At 32.4% G+C, this 21194-nt stretch overlaps 1 protein-coding gene across 2 annotated transcripts; it reads right to left on the bottom strand.

Moving 5' to 3' along the window:
* Nucleotides 1-2065: 2065 nt before the first annotated feature.
* On the bottom strand, nucleotides 2066-11366 carry LOC111280892 (topless-related protein 1-like). Of its 2 annotated transcripts, none has more exons than XM_089756984.1 (27): nucleotides 11247-11366; nucleotides 10748-10891; nucleotides 10415-10594; nucleotides 10183-10296; nucleotides 9936-10094; nucleotides 9388-9565; nucleotides 9178-9301; nucleotides 8912-9021; nucleotides 8620-8785; nucleotides 8395-8504; nucleotides 8240-8309; nucleotides 8051-8124; nucleotides 7864-7959; nucleotides 7686-7781; nucleotides 7441-7568; nucleotides 7082-7316; nucleotides 6845-7003; nucleotides 6638-6742; nucleotides 6313-6459; nucleotides 4876-4986; nucleotides 4584-4763; nucleotides 4303-4431; nucleotides 4122-4217; nucleotides 3658-3846; nucleotides 3412-3578; nucleotides 2735-3009; nucleotides 2066-2321 (listed from the first exon to the last, which is right to left on the bottom strand). In XM_089756984.1, exons 2-26 carry the CDS (start codon nucleotides 10825-10827, stop codon nucleotides 2799-2801), a joined length of 3414 nt encoding a protein of 1137 aa, XP_089613110.1. In that variant the 5' UTR covers nucleotides 10828-10891; nucleotides 11247-11366; the 3' UTR covers nucleotides 2066-2321; nucleotides 2735-2798. The 2 variants fall into 2 exon arrangements, with proteins under 2 accessions (XP_089613110.1, XP_089613111.1); XM_089756985.1 differs by having other exon boundaries at nucleotides 10748-10854.
* Between the last annotated feature and the right edge of the window lie 9828 nt (nucleotides 11367-21194).

Raw genomic sequence — 21194 nt, 5'->3', positions numbered from 1 at the left:
CAACATACCTACCTGCTAGCCCACTCATCCCTCAATCTCGATAGTGTTCTTCCTACACAAACGCCATCTTACAAAATCGAGGGGCAAAACGAACGTTACCACCTAACCTTATAGCTCAATGTAAAGGTGCGATATGAGGTCTTTCGACCCTAACCGTCCTCGGACTTACCATTACCTGAGGAGACACCATGCTACATTCGTGACCTTACGTTGCTCGCCCATCTAAACACCATATGTATCTAAGAGTAGCTTACTTCAAACTAGCCAGGCCCATGCTTGCCTGCTAGCCAAGAGCGTGGTAGAGAGCTGACACTAGTTATCCCCCTATAAAGAGCATAAAAGATTTTTTCGACCTACTACCAAGAACCGTAAGACTATCTGAAATGGGGACACTTTTCTCTCTAGCCATATCAGGGTCTTTCTTCAACTAACTTAGTGTCTCATGACCTTATTCTTGGTCACAATGATTCTCTGAATCTGCTCGTTGCTCCATCAACTCACTCGAAAGTACCCGCACACGGCTTCGATCAATAGTACCAAACTGGCTAACTAGCTCTAAAATGCCTGCCACTGCCTTGCACTTACTCATGTATCTTGAGCCTCACGGTTTGCACTGCCCACACACAATATCAGCAACGTATTCCCATGCTTAATATGCCTGCACCTAGCTCAAGGATTATAATTCCACCAACCAAACCTTAATCGCTGCTCAACTCCAAGTTAGTCATGACAAGATTGAAGCACACCAAGGCCTGACCATGATAAATGACCAGAGATGAGTTTGCATGGTTGTGACAGTAAATGTTAGGTTGGTACGTTTAGATTTTTTTTTGTTTAATTTTTTTTTTTGTATTTTCATTAAGTTGATTTATGGATTATGTAATATTAATATGATTTTTATTTTCTTTGTATTTTTTTAAAATTTTTGGCTTATGTAATATAAATTTGATTTTATCTTTATTTGTATATTTTTTTTAATTTTCAACTTAATTTTTTTATTATATTTAGGATTGATATATGTTTTTTATTTTGGGTTGAGATTTAAAAATTCTTTTTAATTTTTGATTTTTTTTTATAATATTTAAGTTTAATTTATGTTTTTTTTTTTTTGGATTATTTGATATTGAGTTTGAGAATGTTAGAGAACTTTTATTGAAACTTAAAAAAAAATTAATTTTTCTTTATTTTAATTTCTATATCTATCATCGACACTTCCATAAACGGGGGCGCTTGGCTTTGGTACCACCAACGGTGGTCATGGATCCTTTCATCCTCTAATTTTTCTCTTATCCAATATTTTGTTGCAAAATATCCTTTGACACCCTTGATAATTACAATAATATCAACAATATACTCAAAATGAACAATGAAATTGCTGTGCTGACAGAGTTATAGATTTTTCCAATTGATATTTTTTCAGAAGTGCACGATCAATCACCCAACCAACACATATAAACTGCTTTGGAGTTTTGATTAATAAAAATTCTTAATGGTATCATTCCAAATAAATTCCATCTTAAAATCCATATCAAACAATTGAATTAATATCTGAAATAAGACTTTTTCAGAGTATAGGATTTTTTGTTCAAAATATGTTTTGGATTGTTCTCCATAGGCCCGGTCCGAACACAATCGCCCTATGTCCCTATACTTAAAAAACTTTTCAAGTTAAAACAGGAACAGCAGTAGCATCATAAGTATTTAACCAATGGTATGACACTGTTGAGTTGGAATCCCTCTTTCTTCCTCCAATCAATCCAAAAAACCCAAGATTCTAGTCTCTTCTCGTTAGACTTCCGCAAATGTAATTAAAAAAAAAAAAAAAAAAGGTCAACTACACGTTATATTTCGCTAAAAATGATGATAGTAAGGAAACTTGTGAATAGATTTTTGGCTCCTAATGGATGTTACTAGAATCTTTACCTATATCATACCATGTGTCAGCAACAGCGCATGTGAAAAACAAACTAAATCTCTGACATTTAGGCTCATTGAATCCTTGGACGATAAAAGGATGAGAAAGTAATTAGGTCAATGATGACATCAAATTTAGAACACTGGTATCTGAAAAATGAAAATCTAACACATAAAAAGAACATTGTGATTTATGAAAAAGGTACGAAAAAAGGGGTCATATAAGATAAGCAACTACAATAGGACAGAATCATTCCTTTTAAGAAATTTTCTCCCCAAAAAGGGCATAAAAAACACTTAAAACTATCAAATACCACTATGCCACTTACCTTAGATTGTATCTGACAAAATATGTCAAATCTACATCTTTGCATATTGTTCTCAGATCACATATCTTGACTGTCAACCTGCAAGTTTTAAAAGGAAAAAGATTGGATGAATTAGGAGAAAGCAGCATGAAAATAACTGTCATATCAAATTGTAGGATAGACTGATATGTTATATAGAGAACGGAGCATAGTGACTTCTAGGAGGTGCGTGGCTTAACTAGGTTCAATTCCCAACTCATATTTGTTTGATAAAATGAAACCAAAATGTAACTTCAAAGATATTTGTAACTCGCATTATCAATTGGGCACGGATTCCTTTTGGTTGAGCATTCAGGCAAACAAAATGGGTTTATCCTGACCATCAATGTTCAATGACCTGAATTGAGTTCTAATTCAAAATGGTGAACGACCCAAATACCGGATCAACTACTTTGGCATGTCTCTCTTTCATCAATAATGTTCTTAACAAATTAGACGCTGGGAAAGCATACCTCAATTAGGGATGGGCATGCAAGCCAAGCATATAAAAGAACTTGTGCTCTGTTAGCCGTTTCATTATCTCTGGGCTTGTTCCGATCCTGGAGCACCAACTGATGGTGTTGCCGCCATACTGCTGGCTGACCCGTTTTCAACTGGCGGAGGCACACCCCATTTGTTTTCAGATTCAAGGGGCTCAAAGACATGAACCCCACCATCTGAGAGTCCCAATGCAAATTCATTTGGCTCAGATGGATGTGCAGCAATTACAAGTGGGTGAACATTGGAACTGCAACAGAGAGGAAAAGACAGTTTTTGAATAGGAATGGTTATCACAGATGGGGAATGTGGCGCCCATTCTAAATTCAAATGCAAACTAGTAAAACTGAGAAGCAAATAAGAGCTGCCCATAAATTGACTTATTATTTGTCATTTACTGTATCAAAAAAACCAGAAGAGAGAGACAGAAAGAGAGAATAAATAACATTAAGATAATCTAATAAAGTGGAGCTTGAAATTAGAATGCATATGCATACTCCTCTTTCAACAGCATAAGTTTTTGTGATTTAAAACTTCGATGCGTGCGTGTCATTATCAGTTGCACTCAAAATCTGTGCTTGAACCCAAGTTATTAGACACCATCTAGCCAGATGAAATCCAAATACCAGAGTCATGATGATAGGGAAAATACCTGACACTAGCAGGAAAATAAGCAGAAGGATTTATACGACAACGTAGTCGGAGGTTTGCAGCAGTAAACACACAAACAGTTGCATCTAAAAAGCTGGCATATACCAGTTGGCTATCGCATGAGAATGTTGCATGAGTTATTGGAGCAGAAGAATCACGTGAGAACCACTAAACCAGAGAAAAATAATATTAGAACATCAGAAGAAAATGTTGCTCCACAACAAATCAAACATCAATAAAGTGCTACCTGCTTCACACATTCTAACTTTGTTGTTTCAAATACAGCAAGCTGAGTCTCATGCACAACAAGAAAATGCATCTGGTCTTGATGGAATTGAACGCGTGTGTCAGACTGTGCTGTTGGTGTCCTCCCAGCAGGAGCCTGCAAGAATCTAGCCTTCTGCTTTTCCCATCCATCAGTGTTCCATACACAAAGCTGGAGAAAGAATGGTAATGTGATCAATGAACCAAAAGCAAATTTTTTTCATTGATGATAATACTTCAGAATTTTGAGATTGCTTGATTAATTAGCTAAAAAATTCAAAAGTAGCAGTAAATTTTTTGTTTTGTTATCCTGGGATTATTTATAAAAGCTCAGAAATTTTACAAACAATTGCAGCATTAGACAATGACTGCGTTATTATGGAGCAGATTAAATCTCAGAGGAAGCTTATTCATTGCAGCATGTACATAAAATAGAAAAAGGAATACCTGAGAATCTGCTCCTGATGAGACCAGTACATTCAGTACATGAGAGAAGGCAAGGCCAGTTATTCTTTTGGAGTGGCCTTTAAGTTTACTCTTCACCTGGATGATGAAAATGTTAACTACATCATGAGTTCTACTTCATCAAACAAAAGATACAAATAATTTTCCACAAGATGAATCATACCTCATCCACACGGACGTTATATATCTGAATTGTTGAATCATCCATGCCTATAGCAATAATATTATTATCTTGCGGGTGAAATGCAAGAAAAGTCGCTGCAGGTGGTGGTGGCATGAAAGTTGCCATTGTCTGCATGTGTCCGTAAAAATATTATATGCTTAATCAAATCATTGACAATTAGAGGGGGACAGGGTAATAGAGAGGAAGATCTTTCTTGCTTCAAATCCAAATGGGATGGAAAAAATAGAAAAAGAAAAGGTATTCCAGAATTCATAGGTTACCTTAAATGTCATCATATTAAACAAGGAAATCTTTCCTCCAGATGCTGACATTACATAAGAATCATTCTTGGATAAAGCAAAACAGGGTACAGCCTCTTCGGGATTTGAATCAGCTACATCATTTGTCATAAGAATGCCACTTGATGGTTGCCACAACTGAGGTAGTACATTGGCAGTTGCCTACAAAATGAAGCAACAATATAATTTTACAGTAAAGTCATTTCAAAGTATTATTTTATTAAGAAAAAAAGTTCACAAATGATGAGGGGTAACCATTTTGATATCCTTGTACCTTGCCATTTAAATTACGATCACTTCGCTGCCACTTCCATAGCAAGTGAATAGCATTTGATGCTAATGCCAAAATAGCATTACCTGAATTTGTGAAGATTAACCTTGATATCTGTAATAATCACAAAGAAAGCTGATAAGATAGGGGCCGTATAAAGGAGAAGAACCAAGATGGAGTCTAATTTCAGGAATTGGATTCCTCTTTATCAAAGTGAACGGGGCCAAATAGGCAAATGTTCATGCCCCAAAGCATTGTCAAAAATACAACGCTAGCTCCACAAAGGGGAAATTTGATAGGGATAAATATAGAAACTGGTGAACAACAGTATGAGTTGTGAACACTGCACATTTTAGGCAAATATCAAGGGCATTTATTCAATAATTTGTCTTCCCTTTCTTCAGAATTAGAAGCATGTAAAGGAAGCAGAATGTTGCCTCTTGTTTCTGAACCAAATGTGTTAGTTCCCTTAAATTTACTCCAGCAAAGTGCTTCATTTTGAAGTAAATTTAACAATCTTCCACAATAAATCTCATTGTGATGTTACCATCAAACCAAGCTCTAAGATACAACTTTTAGAGCACCATCTTTATAGTTACAGGATAATCATTTTCAGACAGTTTGTAGTCTCTGTCTACTTATCTCCTAGGAATAGATATTTCATGCACCATTTAGGTGACCTAAATTAGATCGTTCAACTCGCACAACAATTACTTATAAATCAAGTGTGCATTCATCTGCGTCTTGTTAATATAGGGCTTAAGATTGTAGGGACCACAATTACAAGTTCATTTTGTCAAGCTCAACATAATTACACTTTTTTTCATGTGCAAAAGATGATACATTTGGTTGCATGTTTTGCTCCTCTCTCAAAAGTGCATTTAATTTCATTCTCTACTCTTTTCCTTAGAGTCGACCATAAGTGTATATCACAATCCTACACAGTTTCCTTTAGTGGAGAAACAATTCAGGGCATGAAACTCCTTAGCAAAACAATCATATCTTAAAATGGCCAATTTCTTAGATCCAACAAAAGATAGAAGTCAGAAGATTTAGGTTCTTTTTTTTTTTTTTTATATATGCAAGATAGTTTGAAAATGGTAAGTAGTAGATAAAATGGACAAATTTGTCAAATTATAAATATTATAGGCATTTTCCTGAGGATGGTAAATAACTGAAATCGATAATTTAGAGCTAATTGATATTGCACCTCTGAATTAAAAGGTATTGCTTTAGCTTATTTATAATTCAATCAGAATCCACCAACAACCGGATGCATGAAAGAGAAAAGTAGATAAAGCAGAATGATGAAATCCACCATATAGGCCAAAGAACAAAGTGTCATTCAAACAGCCAAAAATACAGAAAATCCAAAACAATTACGTGGCAGGATGACAAATAAAATCTGAGAAGCGCAAAGGCTAGTGAAAATTTCTATACCTTGGTCACCCTCAAGTTTTCAGGAAGCCTCACGGATCGACACTGAGATGGTTCACTGATTTCAGTGAGCTTCCAAATCTTTGATTTATCGCTGGATTCTTCTGTTATTCTGGGTTTCACATCCCCCAAACTCCGGGCATCCCCATTCTGAAAAAGACATAACACACGAATCAGAAAGTCATGCATCCAAGCTCCACTATTGAAAGGAGAAACAATGATGACATAACCATAACAACAAAATGGTGTTGAAGTGCAGGTGGTATAAAAAATTTGATATTGATGATGAAAAAAGAAGAGAAAAAAATGAAAATTCTGTCAAACAGACCATTCCAGCAATAGCAACCACAGAGGCACTTCTGTCTGCAAGTCCAGCACTAGTAGCAGCAGTGGCAGCAGCTGCTGCTGCAGCTGAGATTGGATTTATTGTAGGCTGATGAAAACAACACATTATAAGAGAAGATTTAATTAACATATGGACCCAGTATAGCAAATTTTAATCCACTAATGAAATTAAATGAGGTAATAATACTACCTTTGGGGCTTCAGGTGTTCTTGAGGCATCATAAGAAAGATTCTCCAAAGTACGCAACAATCGCATACCGTCTGAATTCACCAAAATCTTAATCCCATTATCATTGGTGGAAACAGCCAAGAGAGAACCATCCTTGTTAAAACGGATGCGAGGGCTTGCCTAGGAATTAGGAAAGACAAATATAAGTAGCTACTATCTTCAAAATGGTATAGACTTAATTGAACATAATGAACTTACTGGAAGGCCTCCATCAGCATCAAAACTGGCCAAAGGTTGAACATTGTCCATATCCCAGAATTTGATAGAGAAATCATCACCAGCAGCCAAATACCTATTCTTAGTTGTGTCAAATTGCACAACACCTAAAGAACGTTTGCGGAATCCTTGATAGGTCCTCTTAACAGCCCCTTCACTTTCATTCCATTCTACAATAGATGACTCCCCGTCTTTACTGGTGCCACAGGAAAAGAGCCTAAAACATCCAGCCACCAAACCAAAAGAAGGCCAGTAGAAAAATGAAACAAAACTTTCGTTATCCTGATAATTCTTGACAATTAATTGAACATATACATGAGTTATGATGCAAGCAAACAAACCTTGTACCATCAGCACTGTAGGCCATGGTTGTGCACCAACGACCAGGAGCTTCATAGTCAACCCTTGATCCCATATTATCATACAACCATGCCTTTATCTTTCCATCTAAGGCTGTTGAAAAGATGAACTGAGGCAGAAAGAATCAAAAGGAGGCACATCAGGAAGAAGAATTGACCTAGGAACATACCCAAAGTACAAATGTGAAGAGTGTAAGACATCCAAAGCAATAATGTAATATCCTTACCTGAATGTTTTCTTTATGGTGAGGGCACACAGAGTAAACAGGAGCCTCATGACCTTCAAAGGTATACTGCCTTATACCACTGGTAGCATCCCACACCTAAAATTACAACATGAAATTAACAAGGACAAGCAAATTTTCTCCTAGACTAATAATGAACTATGTAAAATGATAAACAAACCTTAATTGTCTTGTCGTCACCACAAGTTATTACAGAAAGTTGCTTATTTGGATGAGAGAATGCAAGATCATTTACTCCACCAACATGGGCATCAATCTAGACCAGAAGTTTCGATATGAATTTCAGCCAGGCAAAAACTCAGCAAGAGGACAATAAAAAATCCAAGATAACTAGCTCTAATATATACCTCCTGATGCTGCCGAACCTCTTCACCACCATGATAAGAATATATTTGCACAATGTGTCTTGAGTAAGCAACTCCTGTTTTCCAAACAGGTATGACATGTCAATCAATGTTCCTACTTCACTACCTATAAATATACACATTGGTTCTAGCAGATAAACCATTGACTAGTTCTAATGGATTCAATCTTACCAAAAAAAGAACCATCAGGGCTCCAAATTACACGGTTTACAGAGACAGCAGGATCTTTGACTAAAGCAGCCTGAGTTCAAGCAGATGATTCGTGTTTAGTATGTCTAAATAAACACTGAGTGTGCAAATACATTAAACAACACTTTAAGGCATACCTGAAGAGGTGTTGAACAAGCACTAATATCCCAGACTTTAAAGTTCTTTGAAACAAGACGCTCCCGAGAGCCAACTTCCCACAATGCTACGTCCCCAACATTGGTGCCAACTGGTGCATTGCAATTCAGAATACTAAGAATTCCATTACCCAAGATAGAAACACCAGCCGGCCAAAAACAGAAAACCAAATGCAACTATAAATAAACAGCACAAGTACAGCAGACCTAGAAGTATAGTCTGTTGAACAGGATGGAAATCCATGCTCATAGGAGATGAACCCTGATTCAGAGTTCTTGCTACAGCCTTCGGCAGATCATCGGGTGCATTGAAAGTCTGACTGTGACCATGGCCAGGAAATGTTACTGGCAACACATTGACAGGCAGATTTACCTGCACAAAGTGAGCAAAGATCAGTAAAATAAACTAAGCAGAAAGAAACACAACAACCACCACTAGTACCCAAGCTCAAACCTAGAATACATTTCAATTGAATTAATTAAAGTAAAACCAGAATACCTCATCAGAAATCCCCATAGGCCTTGTCCTTTTCGAAACATGATCAGTGTCCCCAGATGGGTAGTCTACAGACGGATTAGTTGGAGGGGTCCTCGGATGCTTCAATGCAGCTATAAGTCAACATGGAAACATGCCTAAAGTTAAAAAAAAAAGAACTAGAAGAAGGAATGATATCAGCATTATGCTAAAAAAGAAAACTAGAGAGGAAGTGATGACAGAAGAAAAAAATAAAAAATAAAAATAAATAAAGAGGAAGAAACCACTACCTGGTATTGAGGAAGCACCAAGGCTAATAGCTCCACCAGAAACTGCTGGATGAGTTACAGTTGAAGGATTTGACATCCAACCTGCAAGGGGTGCTGGAACTGGTGCTGACGTAGGTTGAAAAGGCTGAAGATATAAATTGAGAACATTAGGAAAAGGATATTGGCAATGAAAGAGATTTTTTTATTATACTATCTGAGCTGGATACCCACCCCATGTACACCTAGGGGAGGAAAACCTCCAGCTTTTGGTAAGGATCCAAGAAGTGGATTGTTTGCAGGTGATGGTGCTCGTGCACCATTTGGCTGTCCACATGAATGGTCCACAAAGAGAGTTTTTATATCTGGATTTGGCCTGGGGTTTTTACAAAGTTGATGCTGCCAATTCAAGCTGTAATTGCACAAGAAATCAGTTGTCCCCTAAAGCCACAACTAGAATAACTTGGGTTAATTAAAAATATCAGCGCAAGTAAGAAATCAAGAAGAGCAGCAATAACAGTTCAAGCAATAGAAAACTAATTTAAATGCCAGGCCATATGTGTGAGTTCATTGCATAACCCCCCCTCCCCCCCCCCCCCCCCCCCAAAAAAAAAAAAGATTTAAATGCAAAAGTTGAGGTAATAAAAAACTATCCTTCAATGTCATACCATATGTGTGAGTTCACTGCATAAATAAAATGTATACGAAAAAAAAGAAGTCCCCCTAATCTCTTCAAAGCGGCTAATGCGTTGATGATAAAGATATAACAGAAGAAAAATTACCTTTGATTAATGAGCGTGCGTAACCTCGAACTTTTAAGGTTAGGGAACTGCAATTTGTCACGGAATAAAGGATTTGCTTCAATAAGCTTCTTGAGTTCAACTAACATGATTGCTCTAGCAGACTTTGTATCTCCATATTTTGACAACTGTTCATTCTCTCTGTTATGAAAGTTATGCAGTTATCAGAAATCATTTACTGTTATTTATTTTACATCAAGACTTGAACAATTAAACACAAGCCGCATACCTGAAATTCTCCAATGTCAAAAGCTGAGTGATTTCCTTAAAAAGTTCCTCATTAAATGTAGCAAAAACTTTCAAATCCTTCACTAAAATCTCCACAGCCTTGGACCGATCATGCCTAAACAAAATTTACATTCCAAACGTCACTGAATTCTATCAAGGAAGTTTTCAGTGAAACATCACAAACTTTCAGTGGTTAATAAAGCAAATCAAAATTGAAGAATGCAAAAGCTTACTTATCCAATGCCTCAAGATACTTCTGCTTTCTTATCTCAAAAAAGATTTTCATGGAATATCGATTATCATCTACCTTGGTGAAACCAGACAGGTATTTCTCAACCTCATCCCAATTTCCATTATGCACCTCATCCTCAAAATATTTCATATTAAAGAAAAACCCAGATTCCTGTTCAAGCCTATTAAATTCAAATAATAATAAAAAAAACCATTATTAAGCTGAAATCATTACATTTAAATTATCAGTTAATTACTAAATATCATTAACATCTAAAAGGTAATTAAACTAAAATGCCCTTTAATTTTTTTATTGTAAAAAAAAAAAAGCTTACTTGTGAACAGTCTCTTTAAACTTTTCCTCATCAAGAAACTGTAAGATCAAGAACACAAGCTCTCTACTGAGAGACGACATCGGGGCTGCCCCGCCTTCAGTTTCCAACTGATGAAATAAAAATCACAAAATATAGACACTAGATCTGCAAAAATATTCCAAAAAAATACAAAAGACTACCTTTAAATTCCCATAAAATCCAAAATAAAATTTAAATTTTTAGTTGAAACTAGATCATTCAACCATCTTCAACCCTCTAAAAGATAACTCTTTTCCGCCATGATTAGGAAAAAAAAATTTTCTAAAGTTTTGTAATCAAAGAGACAAAAAAGAAAAGCCAATTTGTATCAAACAAAATACAATTTTCCCTTAATAAAAAAATAAAACAAAAATTATAAAGAAAAAAAACATGCAGTAAAAATATAGAAAAAAAATAGATTTTAAAGTAACAACATTCTATAATCAACAGAAAAAAAGCAAAAGATTTGTTAGAAACTTACCTTGTTCTTACAACTTAGAAGAGATCGATTTTCAGCAGAAAGGAGAAGGTCCCTCTCTCTAAAACTAAAAAAAAATAACTCACTCCAAAAAAACCTAAGGTTGTTAAGGATTGTTTCTTCACTTTTTAAAAAAATTATATATTTTTTATATAATTCCCAAACCAAAATCTTGCAAAAATAGTGATTTTTATAAAAAAAAAATGATAAGTACGTTGGACTATCACTTCACACCTCATTTTAGATGAGAAGTTATATGATAAGTTCTGAAATTCTTAATAAGTACAGTGAAATGATGTCCTAATTAGCCGGCTACACTTTTTTCAAGTTCGGTGTAAAATCTCTAGCTGATAAGTATTCTACTTAAAAAAAAATATTTGCATAAAATATATTTTACTTTTTATTTTTGAATGACATTTGAGGTGTGTTTTTGTAGTATTTTGATCTGACGATCAGATATAAAGATTACAAGGTGAAGAGTAAAAAAGCTTCTTAAACCCCCAAAAACGACAGGCTTTTCGCAGACCCAGGAAGTTTGACCAGGATTTTGCTGAATATTACGGAACCTGCCATATCGGGGGCGCTGGAAAAACAAGAAATGTGATACAGGGACTTATCATATCACGTGAAAGTTAAAAAGACTGATTTTTATCATGTCAATCATGAATTTATCGTGATATATTTGGAAATTCATTGAGCGGGAATATTGTTATTATTTTTATTACTGTTCAAAGAATATATAATATTAATATTTAATTAGATTCGATAATTTTTATATTTATATTGTATTTATTATATCTGAAATATATAATATATATAAATTATTATATTATAATTTAAATTATGTCAATTAAAATAAATTTTTTATTTTTTCAACTCATATATAATTTTTGAAAATTTTAAATTATACTATTTTTATTTTTATATTATTTTGTATCATGTGATATTAATTATCTAAAATTATAGGATCTAAATTTAATGAGAAAAGATTAATTTATAGAAAAAATTATTTATTTATATATTTTTGTAATTATTGATTTAATAGATTTAATGGTTAAAATTAAATCTTTTTAGCTTGTTTTTATCATCTTTTAAATTTATTAAAATCAATTATTATAAAAATATAAATATATATAACTTTTTTTTTGTGTAATTTAATCTCGTCCTAAATTAATTTATAAGATTTTGTTTAATTTTTTTTCCTTTGGTGGGCTGTGGAGGTAGAGTTTAGGTTGGTGGCATGATACGAAGAGAAAAAAAAGTCCACCCCCTCGTTGATTCTTACATGGAAAAAATATATAAAACCATAAAGATGACTTTAGTTTATCCACGGTAATAATTAATTATTCCACCAAAAGAATTCAATTCAATGTATTTGCCGGTGGAATTCCAACTTTATTTTAATATATTTCGCTCTCGTATTTCTAAACAACGCTTGCTTTTTACGGAATATTAATCCATTATCTATACTTTCACTAATTTTTAGTTGTCTCATAAATCTTCTCAATCATAAAAAGTAGATATAATTGCAAAAAAAAAAAAAAAAAAAAAAAAACAATACATTTGGTAAGAAAGATGAACAAAAAAAGAAAAAGTTTTAATCCAAAACTTGAGTTATAAAATATCACTAATTGTTTTCACTATCAATCATTCGTTTAAAAGAAAATCATTCTTATCTTTTTTTTTTTCCTTCTTTTCTATCAAATATATAATGTTAAAAAAAAAAAAAAAAACTTGTTATATAGAAAAGATTTTGCTTATGGTCAGTACTTTGAATACGTTATTGAAATGCTATTTATACTATATTTTTGTATGAGATATAAGAGTTGATAGTTTCATGATTATTTTCAATACGTTTGTTGCACCATAGCTAATGAAATGTATATGTAAAATATTTTAACATATATTTGGATTTTTCTTTTAAACACGTATGCTTGGATATGTAGCCTGATGATAATTAGTGTATATACTTTTAGCTCACTTAGTTGGGCTCAATTCAAATTGTTTCTCCTCAAAAATTGTAATTTGATAATAAAATAAAATATTTTAAAATTATTTTTTTAATAAATGTTGTAAAAGCAAGCACTAGCATTTGTTAAAGTTATTCTCAAAAGAAAAATACTTTCCTTTCGATGCATAAAAGTCATATAAAAGCCTCCAAACCAAAAAAGTAAAAAGAAAAGGACACATATGATAAAGTCAAAGGTTCTCAGCCGTTGGAATATTAGAATTTCTCAAAATGTTTAGCTTGTTGGCTGTGATTCTTTAATGTTGAAGTTACCCATCCACTAAGTACATATAGAAAAAATTCTGATATATCCAAGTAATATTCAAGCTCATTCAAATCTTAACACCTAAAACATTAAGAGATCAAGTAAGTTACAAAAATTATAATATAACTTACACTTATCATTAACATATTGCATGAAATTAGACTATACTACAAATTAAATGTTGGTGATTATTTTCATTCTCACATGTCAAATGAAAAAAAATTCATAAATAGATTGTTATTTAATCCATGGTTTATGAGATCCAAGGATTTACAACCTATTTTACATTTTACTAGCTATAAAAATTGCAAAAAAAATTTTAAAAAAAGTTTGTGATAAAAAGTGAAGAATTTGAGTGAGTTGTTTGGAATCATCATTAAGAAAGATGAGCTTATGTCTTCATATTATGTTTAGAACAAGGATGTGAATTTGTCAACAACAAAACAAGTTACTTTTACAAGCTTGGAAAAGAGATGAAACTATTAGCTCAAGTAACAAAAATTTGAGTTAAAATAGAGATTGTTAGGTTTTTTTATTCAAATTTATTTTTGGTAAGTTGTTTGGTAATTATCTTTTCTTTTTTTTTTACTTTGGTTAATTAGTTTAGAATAGATAGAAAGAGATTCGATGAAGAGTTGTAAATACAATCTGTTAATCTCTACACCTGAAGTTAATTCAATATGATGTGTTGAATAAGAAATCCCCAAAAAAGTTTATGGATAAATTAGAAGGAACTTATATGTCAAAATCCATTATTTATAAGTTGAGTTTAAAATTGAATTGAAAATTAAAGTAGGAACAAATTTAAGACACACTTAAATGAGTTCAATAGATTGATTACTCAGTTATTGAGTATAAGTGAGATAATAAGGAAGAGGATAAGGTAATAATTTGATTAATCCTTTGCTGAAAAATATCATGTTATAACTACACCATTAATGATTGGTAAAGATACTTTGAGTACCAAAGATGTGCCTATTTTACTTATAAAGCATGATAAAATGAAATAAGGTTAAAATAAATATGGTGATAGGGATAGTGCTTTAATAATGTAGCAATGGAGAAATAATGTAAGAGAAAAATGATGGAAGATGGAATGTGTACATTGAGTTTTAGGTTTAGACATTGGTGTAGTGTGAGGAGTGTTGTTATTGTCTTAAAGTGGGACACATAAAACCTTATTATAAAAAGTTAATGCAAGATATGAAAAACATTTTCAGGTTTAAAAGAAAGTAGAATGAGAAGAATAAAAATATGGATTCATCTCTATATCAACATGATTGTTGGTAGTGGTGATGAAAAAGGTGAAGTTATGATGGTACAAAGCAAAATGAGTAAGAATTGGTTAGTGATTCAAGGCAAAATGGCCCTCAAATTCCTATTTTATATATCTAATAAATTACCTTTCAAAAAAATTGAAGTTTTAATGGTGTAAAAGGGTAAAAAAAGATACATGAGGTATATGGGTTTTTTTTTTCTACCTATTCCAAGCATATTTGCACAAGAAAGGAATGATTTTCAAGGCTTGAGAAATGTGATAAACCAATTTACATTATTAGTAACGGTGAGAAAAGAATTGAAAGCATTGATTTTTAGAGATTTGCATGCATAATGGTAATATCAAAACATTTGAGAATGTAAGGCATGTTTTAAACTTTTCAAGTAATTTGATTTCTTTTATAAAGTTAGACAATTTAGGTCTTGTATATTCTGCTTGTTAAGGGTATTTAGGGTAGAGATGAGCTAAGAGGTGATTTGGAAGTAATCTAAACTTGCAGCAAGTAAAACGTGATAAAAAAGGTGTTAACATTTGGTCTTCAAGATGCACTATAACACTTAAGTTAGCAAAGTATATAAGGTTAGGGTTTTAAAGGAAAAAGATAAGTGCAAAAAGTATTGAGGAAGCTTAAGCATAAAGGGTTCAAAATAGTATACTTGGACCTCTTTTTACTTTATATAAGAGATGTGGGGTGGTGACATCACCTGAATAGGTGAGACTTAATGGGAAGTCCATATGGAGCTCGAGAAAAGTCCACATGGGTAAGTATGGGTAACATTTAATAATTTCAAGTAGTTTAGATTATCATGAGATTATCATGAGATTACATGTTTATAGGATGTTAGTAGAGGTAGTTGAGCAAACTATCTCTATAGGCAAGAAAATCTTAGTAAGCAAGCAACTTTGGGGGGGCAAGCCTATTTAATGGGTTAAGAGTCTTGACATCAGTCTTCCTTGGTAGTGATGTGACAGTCAAGAGTGTGCTGACTTTAAGAGTATGGAGGTTGACCTTGTTGATTAGGCAATTAGGCATAACAACTGTCTCCTAAGTCTGAAGAGGTTACAAAGTGACCACCTTCAAACCTTTATCAAAGTTGGTCATCTTGTCGAGTTGGTGTGTTCTCTATTTTGTCTTTGATGTTGTATGTGTTTTCTTAATCTAAGGTCGGTTAACTTTCTAGGATATAAGAGGATATTGGGTGGAGTTCTCAATTCTCTAAAAAAAGATGTATGATTGTTGCTTTTTATATATAACCTGTAAGTACACAGATCAAGTAATAAAGTAGAGTATTCTAGTATCATTTCTTTATGGATTATAAAATGTATTGTTAGGTTGTTCACAATTACCAAAGGCAAAACCTTAAGAGTTTATATCTAAACAAATGGTTCAATCTTGGCCTTTACTTGCATCTTGATCAAATCTTGGTCAATCTCCTCTATTAGATTAACTAAGGCTTGGAATTTCAAGAATAAGTTGATTTTTATCCAAGTCTTTGAATTTAAAATGGATAAAATACTATTATAAGTTAAATTCTTCAAGGCTAAGCACCAAGATTCATGGTGGACTTCAAAATTTTTTCGGCTAAATGCACTTAGCCTTTATTATGAAAAAAGTACATGGTAGCTCTTTTGGATTAATTTGGCCAAATAGATTGGTGCTTGTAGAGTCTATGATCTTGTAAATTGATCTTCTCATTTGCATGGTCGAATAAGTAGAATCTTTGTGCAATACATTTTTTTCATGGCTAAGCAAAAGAATCATGCTTGGATCATAATTCTTTCTTGGCCGAACATGATGTAGTCTAAGTAAGTTGAGGATTACATGAATATGGATCAAGGTGGGATGGTAATGAGCTTTCATAATTGGGTTGAAAATACTCTTTTGCATGTTTGAATGCATGGCTTATATGAAAAATGAAATTCTTGAGCTTGCAAACTTAAAACCATGAAAATAACATGAAAAGTACCAAAAATCATCCAAAATTTAAATTTTAACACCATTTTTTACATGAAAAAACTCTATATATTTGGGTGCTATCAATGTAGAACTCTTTTTAGTGGTGTCTTTCTTCAAATGGCTATTGGGTAACATATTGGTAATGTTTGATTAATTGATGTTGGGTGGCCATCTGGGCATTTAATAACTAGATCTGAGTTAATAGGATTTGATACAACTCTAGATGAGGCTGTTGCATATTTATTGTAGGTAAAAGGGTTTGTGGTGGTGGAAGTGTAACATGGACAACAAATGTTGCTAAGGGTATATGATTGTTGTTTTTTGCATAGCCTGCAAATACAAAAATCAAGCAATAATAATAGAAGTATTCTAGTATCATCTCCCAAAGGATTATAGATTGTAATGTTGAGTGGTTCATAATTACCAAAGGCGATATATTATAATCTTATATCTAAATAGATGAACACTTGGGTTGATTGCAAAATAAAAAAAAAAAAAAAAGATTGAAAGCAATTGTAGGTTTAGATCTTGACTTCACTAACTATCACTTAGGAAGTAAAAGAATATAGCCATAAACAAAATCTAAAAGAATGAGAATAAAAAGCTTAAAAACAAGAAAGAGTGATTGTTGAATGCTTGTAAAAAAAAAAAAGATTGCATAAAAGTAAGCTTATAGATCATCAAAAGACTATGGCCAAAACTTGTAAAAAGTAAAAAAAATGCTTGAATCAAACTTGTAAAAGGAAAAGATTGCTTTGCCGATATAGATTGTAAAAACAAGAATTGAAACTTAGAATAATAAAAGAAAAGATTTTGAAAAAAATACTTCTTTGAATTGAAACAAAAGAATTTTAAAGAACAAAACTTTATTATTAGCAAATTTGTCACCTAAGCCAATAACTATACTAAAGAAAGAAAAGAACTAAGAACTAAAAAAGCAAAGAAAATTGAAGAATAGGGTAAATGGCCTTTTTATTTATAAGAATTAGAATATGTGCTTTTAAATTCAAACCATAGGTGATAAGACTCATCTTCATCTTCTAAGGAGGCAAAGCTGAATGGGACTTCTCTTGCTTGAGTATGCTTGGCCGAATAGGGTCTTGAAGAAGTGATCTTTGCCATTCATCTTGTCTTGATGCAATTTTGATCAAATCCCCTCCTTAGGTTCGGCTAAAATGAAATTCAAGAGGAAATAATTGCTTTTTATCCAATTCTTAAAAATCAAAAGGATAAAGTCTTCTTCCAAGTAAAAATCTTCAAAGCTAAGCAAAATACTTATGGAGGACTTCAATTTCTTCTTAGCTAAATAGTTTAGTGTACCTTTAGGCTTGAAAGTCTTCATTTGATGATTATCTTCTTCTTGCATTTAAAATGGTTGAATGGATAGAAATGAAAGTGTCTTTATATGCTTGAAATTCTTCCTTGAGAGTGAGCTAACTGAATGTAATGTAAAGTCCTTGTGCAAGCACAATTCCTTCATAGCTAAGCAAATGAGTTATTCATAAATTGAATCTTTTTTTGCTGAACATGTTGAAGTCTAAATAAGCTTAAAACTTGCATGCAATCTTTCTTAGGATATAGGTGACTAAATGTAATACATCATGGAAGAGTTCTTATGCAAATAGAACTCCATCTTGGTCACATGGATGAATGGATGTGGATGACTGTGGTTTGGCTATGACCTTTTAAGATTAGATTGAAAATGCTCCTTACATGCTTGCATGCATGGCTTGCATAAAAATGAAGGCTATGAGCTTGAAACCTTAAAATCATAAAACAACATAAAAAGCATTAAAAATCATCCAAAATTTAAAATTTAGCACCATTTTTAGCATGTAAAAACACTAAATAACTAGATCCTATCATACCCTTACACTTAAATCTTTGCTTGTCCTCAAGCAAAAACTTCAAATCATCAAAAATAAAAATCACTAAACATACTTACAAAGTCAACAATTACATATAATTCCTATCATGCACTATTGCATAATACAAAACTAATTTTAAACATAGAGTTAAAAGAATTTTTTTAAAAAACAAGCTCACAATATCTATGCTTATTACATATACATGTATTCAATCTTTAATTCATGCATATAACTCAAGTAAAAGGAATGAAAAATACTTCATCACATTTCATTTCAAAGATAGAATAGACTTCATATGTTTATTTTTTCCTTTCCTCTCTACTAATGTTAGACTTACATACTTGACTCAAGATTAAAAGATCTTTTATGCTTGTAATGTAAGGTTTGGGTCAAAGTAGAAAAAAAAAATTTACGCTCAAAACCCTAAGCTTACTTTCTTTGAATTTTTTGGACTTTGAAAAAGTGAGAGCTCTTTTTGAAACTTTGACTTGTGAGGAATCACTTTTATTTTTTATTCACTGCATCATTTATTTTTTTTGAGAAAAAATATATATTGCCATTTTTCATTTTTGTTAGGCCTTGCCTTTGTTTCTATAATTTTCTCTCATTAAATGGCTATTGGCTTTGTTTATATGGCTAAACAAATAAAGAAAAGGAAATATAATAGGCTCAAAATAAAGGTACTAGTGATGCATTATAATAGAGTGGGTTTAAAAAAGGCTTAAATAATCCAAATAACTATTTAGATAATCTCTTGAGTCAAATATAGTCTAAGATTTTACTTTAAGGGTTGAGTACGTAAATTTTTGAGTACTTATTCATATCTTTAAATTTCATGCAAATCCACATTTTACAAACTTTCACAAGAATTAAAGCATTTCATTAAAAGGGAATAGAAACATATGCATAAAAATCATATCAAAAGAGCAACATACTTAAGAATTCCTTTTAAGTTCCACTACATTTATAATCAAACTCCATATCATATTTTAGTCATTCTTAGAGAATATAAGCAATTGCAACTAAGTGTGCGTAGTAATGAAATCTAAAATGTCAATTTGGTTTGAAAGCAAAAGTAGGATCACAATTTTCAAAAAGCATTTAAGTTTAAAAGGCAATTTTTCCCCCTATACTTAAATTAAACAATGTATCAAAATAACAATCAAAGGAAAAAGAAATACTCTCTAGTTTTACTTCAAGGTCGAATCTCATTTGTATGAGGCATCATCATTGTTTCACTAATCCCTACAAAAATAACTCAAATAAAAATATTAAAAACATACCTATCCTAAATTTAATGAAAACAATAAACTATGAAAATAAAATTTAGGTTGTCTCTTAAAAAGCTTCAATTTTGGTTAGCTTGATCATACCTTTTTCTATTAGAATACGTGATTACCCCACATTAACACCAATATCCACCCACTTAATGATATTTCTTCTTCCCACATTTTCATTACCAAGTTCTAAATGACAATGAGGCTCAATTGTTAAGTTTTCCACCTCTATCAATTTCTTCAATATAACTAAACTACGGTAGATAGGCATTGGCTTCAGTCTTAATGAAAAAGATATAGCCATAAAAAACATAGGGTTGGTTTCTAAATATGAAGGTTCATCCATGGTCAGTTTTGTTAGAATGGGTGATGTATTCTTTTCTTTTTTCTTGAACTTAATGAAGGGTGTTTCTAAATGTTCAAGCATGTTTTTCACTTAACAACAAACTTCCCACCTTATTCGATTATAAATCATAATCTTCATAAAGTAAGAGAATTGGAAAAGGCAAATTATAAGTCACAAGCTTAACTTTAGTGGCACTGCTACTACACTTATTCAGAATGTCATATTTTAAAGTTGATGCTTTTTTTATTATATCTGAATGATTTTTCACTTTCACTACTTCTTTGTCTTCCCTCCTAATAGATGTTAGTATCACAATGGGCACCTCATCATCTTACTTTTCTTTGGTTGTTTCCTTATCTTAAGATTTTGGATCTTTTTTAATTTCATACATTTCTTCACTATTGTCTTCCACCTTAGATTTTATACTTACCAAGAGTGCTCTTATAACTAGGATGAGTTCTTATTTTCGCTTTCAAATTTTATATATATATTTTTTATCCTCCTGTTGATCTTTATTTTCTTCAAGTACTTTCACCAAATTGTGTAGGTTCACCATCATAAGCTCATCTATTAGATCTTCATCATTATCATATAAAAATAAGTCATTTATTCCCCATAAGAGTACATATCATTCAATGCTTCTTTGCATTATTTATAAGGGTTTGACTTGATATTACTAGACAAGTTTCCTAATGGGTGATTGGTTATGACTTAAGCTAGTTGACCTATTTGGGTTTGCAAGTTCTCAATATATGCAGCTTGGCTTTGGATGTTGCATTGTTAGATTGCATCAATTGGCCCAATATCTCTAAGTTTGACTTTTTTTCTTGAGGTTGATTGAATGGTTGATGAGTATTATTAAGATTAAGGGTTCATAAGATAGGTTGAGGTATAATGAATAATGGCTCTTGATTGTTTCCCCATGCATAATTAGAATGATCTTCTCAATTT

This window comes from Durio zibethinus, chromosome 28, assembly GCF_047325235.1.
Source record: "Durio zibethinus cultivar Kanyao isolate XHJ-2024 chromosome 28, ASM4732523v1, whole genome shotgun sequence".
Classification (NCBI taxonomy): Eukaryota; Viridiplantae; Streptophyta; class Magnoliopsida; order Malvales; family Malvaceae; genus Durio; species Durio zibethinus.
This window is presented reverse-complemented; position numbering and strand designations above follow the sequence as displayed.

Coding starts and splice junctions, on each gene's coding strand:
- LOC111280892 (XM_089756984.1), bottom strand. CDS start 10,827: ATGTCGTCTCTCAGTAGAGAGCTTGTGTTCTTGATCTTACAGTTTCTT. Junction 8,505..8,619: donor TCAACAGACTATACTTCTAG/GTCTGCTGTACT, acceptor GCAATGCACCAG/TTGGCACCAATGTTGGGGAC. Junction 3,010..3,411: donor TATTTTCCTGCTAGTGTCAG/GTATTTTCCCTA, acceptor TCTCTGTTGCAG/TTCCAATGTTCACCCACTTG.